This window comes from Ictalurus furcatus, chromosome 27, assembly GCF_023375685.1.
Source record: "Ictalurus furcatus strain D&B chromosome 27, Billie_1.0, whole genome shotgun sequence".
Lineage (NCBI taxonomy): Eukaryota > Metazoa > Chordata > Actinopteri > Siluriformes > Ictaluridae > Ictalurus > Ictalurus furcatus.
Genome location: NC_071281.1, coordinates 15,245,235 through 15,252,803, shown reverse-complemented (window position 1 = coordinate 15,252,803; position 7,569 = coordinate 15,245,235). Strand labels below are relative to the sequence as shown.

The 7,569-nt window shown below is 40.6% G+C and overlaps 1 protein-coding gene across 3 annotated transcripts in view; it reads left to right on the top strand.

Moving 5' to 3' along the window:
- Window positions 1–2,074: 2,074 nt before the first annotated feature.
- The window catches only part of fto (FTO alpha-ketoglutarate dependent dioxygenase), a 175,880-nt gene continuing 170,385 nt past the window's right edge, over window positions 2,075–7,569 (top strand). For all 3 annotated transcript variants that reach the window (XM_053617109.1, XM_053617107.1, XM_053617108.1), the window contains exon 1: window positions 2,075–2,362. In XM_053617109.1, coding sequence (XP_053473084.1) covers window positions 2,321–2,362 — 42 coding nt within the window. In that variant the 5' untranslated portion in view covers window positions 2,075–2,320. The remainder of the gene's footprint in view (window positions 2,363–7,569) is intronic.

The following is a 7,569-nucleotide window of genomic DNA, read 5'->3' as shown; positions in this document are numbered from 1 at the left end:
GGGGAGGTTTTTGGCTGTGAAGCACCTGGCTGCGATCCGCGGAGAGTTGAAAGAGACTTGGCAACGTTCAGTGCTGGAGTATGTTCAAAGAATGATTGTATTTTATATGAGCTGTAAAGTCCTGCTTCTGATTTGAAGCCTACTGAAGCTAAAGTAAAATGACGTGTGCACATATTTAAGCATTTTTAATAATCGTGTAACTTATCATTTTAAGTATTTGATTAATATGACTTTGTTTGTCGGAAGGTGGCATGATGGAGCAGCGTGCAGTGGGCACGCGTTGAAAGGTCACAGCTCTAGGGTCCTGGGGTTGATCCTGAGCTCAGGTTACTGCTCTGGTTTGCAGTTTCTGTGCATTTTCGTCTGACCTTCTAAAAAACATGCTGGCAGGAGGACCGGCTATGCTAAATTGCCCCAGGTGTGAATGAGTGTGTGAATGTGTGTGATGTCCTGCAATAGAAGGGCGTTCCATCCTGGCTGTAATCCCAGATAGGCTCCAGATCCACCACCACCCTGCTGAAAAACAAACAAACAATAGAAACCCTCATAGAATTTGTAATGGTTTTAATGGTTAAAATGGGAATTGTATTGGTTTGAATGGAAACTGTAAATGTCCCTGTGGGTCTCTACTGTTAATTTGTTGCCTTCTATTGGTGGCAGGTTATATCTAGTGGATACCATTAAGGACCTACCTCCTTAATATGTGCCACTGCGTAATGGAAACCATTTGGTAACGATGGTTTGTAATGGTGCTTGTAATGGATGGAAACCATTCGAATTTCTGTGATGGTTTTTATTGTTTGTTTTTTTTTCAGCAGAGCAGGATAAAGCACTTAGTGAAGATAAATGAATGTTTGTTGCAGGACACACACACACACACACACACACACACACACACACACACATACATAAATCAAAAATCCAGTATCTCAGAATATTAGAATAAAGAATTTATAATACAGAAATGTCGACCTTGTGAAAAGTATGCTCATTTATGCGCTCGATACTCGGTCGGGGCTTTAATCCTTTTGCAGCAATTACTGCATTAATGCGGCGTGACATGGAGGCAATCAGCCCGTGGCACTGCTGAGGTGTTCTGGAAGCCCAGGTTGCTTTGATAGCGGCCTTCAGCTCGTCTGTTTTGTTGGGTCTGGTGTCTCTCATAGATTCTCTACGGGGTTCGGGTCAGGAGAGTCGGCCGGCCAATCGAGCACAGTAACACCACGGTCAGCAAACCAGATACTTGGCAGGTGCCGAGTCCTGCTGGAAAATGAAATCAGCATCTCCATAAAGCTCGTCAGCAGATGGAAGCATGACGTGCTCTAAAATCTCCTGGTAGACGCTGCATCGACTCTCGACTTGAGAAAACACAGTGGACCAACACCAGCAGATGACATGGCACCTCAAATCATCACTGACTGTGGAAACTTCACACTGGACTTCAAGCAACTTGAATTCTGTTCCTCTCCACTCTTTCTCCAGACTCTGGAACCTTGATTTCCAAATGAAATGCAACATTTCCTTTCATCTTCCCCGTGATTGTGGTTGTGTACTGAACCAGACTGAGAGATTAAAGCCTCAGGAACACTTTGCATGTGTTTTGAGTTAATTAGCTGATCAGAGCTCTTCTCAGGTCGACATTTCTGTATTATAAATTCTTTATTCTAATAGTTTGAGATACTGGATTTTTGATTTCCATGAGCTGTAAGCTGTAATCATCGAGATAAAAAAAAAGGCTTGAAATATTTCACTTAAGTATAATGAATCTAGAATATATGACTAGGAATACATAAAGTTCCACTTTATGAATGAAATTACAGGATAAAATGAACTTTTCTACCATATTAAATTTTTTTAGATGCACCTATGTGTGTGTGTGTGTATATATATATATATATATATATATATATATATATATATATATCCATTATTATTATTATTATTATTATTATTATTATTATTATTATTATTATCAAAACACGTTTTCCCTCACGTCTACACTTTGCAATCGCGAGAACGCTGTACACTTCCGGCTTCCGGTTAAAAATCTGACCGTGACGTATTCCTGCCGCAAGAAATCTGGGAAATGTAGTACATCCTCGTAGGATGTGTGAATTTCTTCGACGTACACACCAAACAAATCATAAAACAGCACCAAACATCATAGTTTTCACGTTCCAACGAAGAACTCTTCGCCAAAAAGATGTTTCATAATTATTCCAAAAACAGCGTTTAACACGTATGCGGAAGTGAATGCGAACTACATGTCCCGCGCCGACGCGTCGTGAACTCCAGGCAGTGTAAACAGTACTCCAGGAACATGAAGAGATCCGATGACAGTGAGAGGGAAAAAAGGAGAAAGGTATCGCTTGTACTTTTCTCTCAGTTAGTCAGACAGCACACACACACTTGCAGAGTTTGTCAGGAGTGTTTGTGTGTGTGTCCAGGCTGCAGTTGCATGCTCTCTTTCTCTGTATCAGGAGCTTTTCCAAGCCTGCGCGTCTCCCATTGCTGGCGTTTTCCATGTTTTTTCCCCTTTATTTCTTTTCTTTCTTTATTTTATTTTATTTTATTTTATATATATGAGATATTCCTGCATTATTGCACGCTGACAGCAGGAAAAGATTAACCTGAAAAATGTCACTGCTCTCTGGCGACTGTCCCCGTGTTGCTCTGTTGATAAATATAGTTTTGGCAAACATCTGCAAACATCTGTGTTAGAGAATGTTGATCGAGGAGAAATAATCGTGACAATGAATGAAATTGGAGAGAAAAATTGTAATCCCACTCATCACTTACATTCATCAAAAAAAAAAAAAAAAAATCTTTCCAAGCTCAATTTTATGTTCGTATGATATTCACTATATAATCTACATCATATGCAGTAATCGAGTATTATTGTTTTTTTTTTTTTTAAAAAAAAAGCTTGAATGCTTCACGTGCAACTCAAATATTGTCTTCACTTTTCTGTAGAGTTCAATTCTTTCATGCAATTTTCATCATTTATCAAATTATTCCTTTATATAATACGTAATACGCAAGCAGGTGTTTGTCAGAAATCCCAGCGGTACTGAATTATTTATCCTCTTCGTGTGCGCTCTCCAGAAATAAAGGGTACTAAAGTGTACCTCTCCTTGTCACTGCATCTTTTACATGGTAATGTGAATATACATGGTGTATATAATTGACGATAGTATCGCAGATCGCAGATAGATTCTAGCCTGCCATCGCGATGTCTGTGAAGTAGGACGATTTAGCCTCGATGTTTGTCGGAAAGCGTCCTGCCTGCAGCTTTAAGACGGACGAAAGTTGCATAGTACGTATTTGCCGTTCGCCTGTTTGGTCGTCCTGTACGAACTTGAATAATCCGCTGTCTGACTTTGGAGCAGAGCGACGACACACAGTTTTTCTTCGTCGGTGCTGTTAAAGAGATCAAGACGTGAAGGTCTTCGCTCTCAAAATTTGAACGGATTTGCAACCCCGATTCTGAAAAACCTTGGGACGGTATGGAAAATGTGAATAAAAACAAAGAGGAGTGGTTTGGAAATGGACTTTGATTTGTATTTAAACAAATATGTATTTCTTTTATTATAAAGACAAGGTATTTGACGTTCTCGCTAATCAACTGCATAGTTTTTTTTTTTTTGAAGATAAATGTTTATTTTGAAATTGATGCACGCAATACGTTCCAAAAAAAGGTGGGACAAGGGCAATTTCGGACTAATAGCGATGTGAGAAGTTGGAATAAGAAGGTGATGGGAAACAGGTGAGGCAATCGTCTAATCATAGTATATAAGGAGCCTCCAATAAAGGCCTAGTCCTTCAAGAGCAAGGATGGGTCGAGGATCACAAATCTTCCAACAGATGCGTAGAGAATAATCCAGCACTTTGAGAATAACAGACTTCGAAGACAAATCGGTAGGATTTTGGGCGTTTCACCTTCTATAGTGCACAATATAATTAAAGATTTAAGGAATCCGGTCAAATCTCGGTGCATAAAGGGCGAGACTGAAAACCACTTCTGAATGCGTGTGATCTCCGATCCCTCAGACGTCACGATCTTAAAAACCGTCATGAGTCTGTACCGGAGATCCTGACATGGGCTCGGGAATACTTTGTTAAACCTTTATCGTCGACACCATTCGCTGCTGCATCCACAGATGCAAGTTAAGGCTTTACTATGCAAAGCAGAAGCCGTACATCAACACTGTCCAGAAGCGCCGCCGACTTCTCTGGGCTCGGTCTCATCTGAGATGGACAGTAGCACAGTGGAATCGTGTTTTGTGGTCCGACGAGTCGACGTTTCAAATAGTTTTAGGTCAAAACAGCCAAAAACCAGCATCTGTCATGATATCGGGTGTGTCAGTGCACATGGCGGGTAACTTGCACATCTGTGAGGGCAGCATTAATGCAGAAAGATACGTACACATTTTGGAGCAACATATTCTGCCATCCAGAGCAGGACAACGCCAAACCACATTCTGCCCGGATTACAAGCGCATGGTTGCGTAAGCAGAGAGTGCGTGTCCTAGCACGGCCTGCCTGCAGTCCTGACCTGTCTCTGATTGAGAATGTGTGGTGCATTATGAAGCACACAATAAGGTAACAAAGGTCCTGTACAGTTGCGCAGCTGAAGAAATGCATAATGGATGAATGGGGGAAAATTCCACTTGCTAAACTTAACCCACTGGTGTCTTCACTCAGCGCCCAAACGCTTAATAAGTGTTATTAAAAGAAAAGGTGATGTTACACGGCGGTAAACAGTCGACTGTCCCAACTTTTTTGGAGCACGTTGCAGTCATCAGATTTGAAATGAGTGTGTATTTTCGAAAATGAATCAAATTCACAAAGTAAAACATCAAATAATGTTTTGTTAATGTGTTTCCAATATAGTACAGGGTGAATTGAATTTTTTTGTTCGTTGTTGCGTTTTCCATTCTGTCCCCAACTTTTTCGGAATTGGGGTTGTAAATTAATAAGCTGAAACAGCAGGTTGTTTATCAGAGTGACTTCACTATGGAATAATTCAACACGTATCTCCGCTGCTGTTCAACACAGAGCACATGCACAAATAGTTTATATCGTTTTATTGAAATTTTACCCTCCCTCTCTGAAAGTATCGGAACAACAAGACCGGTTCCTGTGTTTGTGCCGTACACCAAAGACATTTGGCTTTGAGATGAAAGTTTAGGATTTCAGCTTTTATTTCTTGGTATTTACATCTAGACGTGTTGACATAAAACGCAGAACCTTTTGTATCCAGACCACCACATTTTTAGGTGAGCAAAAGTATAGGAACAGATAAGTCTTGAAGTAAATGACACTTCGTTGACGTTTCGGAGATACTGCTCGGTTGGGTCAAGGTCTGGTGATTGACTTGGCCAGTGTAAAACCTTCCACTTTTCCTCCCTGATGAAGTCCTTGTTGAGTTGGTGGTGTGTTTTGGATCATTGTCTTGCTGCATGATGAAGTTGCTCCCGATTAATTTGGATGTATTTCTCTGTAAATTGGCAGACAAAATGTTCCTGTAAACTGAACGTAAAAGTCATTCTGCTGCTACCATCATGAGTTCCATCATCAATAAAGATTAGCGAGAACGTTCCAGAAGCAGCCATGCAAGCCCAAGCCATGACACTACCTCCACCATGTTTCACAGATGAGCTCGTATGTTTTGGATCATGAGCAGATTCTTTCTTTCCCCACACTTTGGCCTTTCCATCACTTTGGTAGAAGTTAATCTTAGTTCCAGAACTTTTGTGGCTCAGCTCTGTATTTCTTTGCGGATTCCATTCTGGCTTTCTGAATCTTAGTGCTAATGAGTGGCTTGTATCTTGTGGTATGGCCTCTGTATTTCTGCTCTCAAAGTCTCCTTCAAATGGTGGATTGTGATACCTTCACCTTGCCCTCTGGAGGTTGTTGGTGACATCACAGACTGTTGTTTTAGGGTTTTTCTTCACAGCTCTCACAATGTTTCTGTCATCAACTGTTGTTATTTTCCTTGGCTGACTCATTCAGTGTCCGTTGCTCAGTACACCAGTGCTTTCTTTCTTTTTCAGTACATTCCAAATTGTTGTATTGGCTACGCCCAGTGTTTGTGCAATGCCTCTGATTAATTTTCCCTCTTTTCTCAGCTTCAAAATGGCTTGCTTTTCTCCCATAGACAGCTCTCTGATCTTCATGTTGGCTTATCCTTTTTAACAACAAATGCCGTCTTCACAGGTGAAACTGAAGAATAAAACCAGGACTAGATGTTCAGAGCTATTTATTGTTTAAACAGTCAATTTAACAGGACGCACCTGGGTAACAAGAAACACCTGTCAGTTACATGTTCCAATATTTTTGCTTGCCTACTTGGTCTGATACAAATTGTGCTACGTTCTATGCCGTTTAACACCTCTCTCTCTCTCTCTCTCTCTCTCTCTCTCTCTCTCTCTCTCTATATATATATATATATACACGTAAATACCAGGAAAAACAAGCTGAAATTCTAAACTCTCTTCTCCTATTCATCTTTTGATCTCAAACCCAAATGTCTTGAGTCTGCAGCAAAGACAAATGACTTGGCCTTGCCGTTCCAGTAGTTTGTTTATCCTTTTTAGTCATCGATTGTATAACAGCATTAAATTAGGATCATCTGCTTTTAAATGTCATTTGTAAAATTGCCAAAAAGCTTATAAAATGTTGCATTTCTGCAGTCTGTTTTTCTGCTTAATGAGGCAATTCCATCACACTTAGCTAATTTGCAGTCTGTCAGAAAGCCTCACTGACAGCATGGACAAAAATGTAGAATATTTGTTTGTTGATGCCGTGGTCACACCAGGCCTCTCGTCGAGCTCCACCCCCCTGTAGCGCTACCACTGTCTTAATGCTTTGTTTATCACCACGATCACAGGAAGGGGTGTGAAGTTGTCACAGTCACGGAGTATTATTTCTCTGTTGCTTAGGAATTTTATGGCATTTCAGTAGTGTTTATTAGGCTTACGGACGTGCAAGTTTCATTCACGATGATGTAAATTTGTATTATGTAAATTATGTACATTTTCTGATCGTGTTGATGCATTTTTTTTTTTTTTTTTTTTTAATATAAGGACATTATTATTAGAAATTGCTAAAGTTTGAAGTTTTTGAACATAACCAACCTGATTATTTATGTAATTAGAGGGTATTTCAAAAGTAAAAAGCTGGAATGAATACAAAGGGGTGAGATTTCTTTGTATTTCGTGGTGTTTAGCATGTTCTAAAGTGTCCTGTGTGGGTTTCCCATGGGTTCTCTGGTTCCCTTCCAAACTACCGAGAACATGGCGGTACTGTAGGTGGATTGGTGGACTCTAAATTGTGCCTAGGTGTGAAAGAATGTGTGCGGTGTGATGGTCTAGCATCATATAAAGTTCATATATTCTTGGGGCAGTGGTGGCTTAGCGGTTGAGACTCTGGGTTACTGATCGGAAGGTCGGGGGTTCAAGCCCCAGCGCTGCCACGGTTGGGCCCTTGAGAAAGGCCCTTAACCCTCTCTGCTCCAGGGGGCGCCATATCATGGCTGACCCCAACTTGCAAAGAAAACAATTTCAC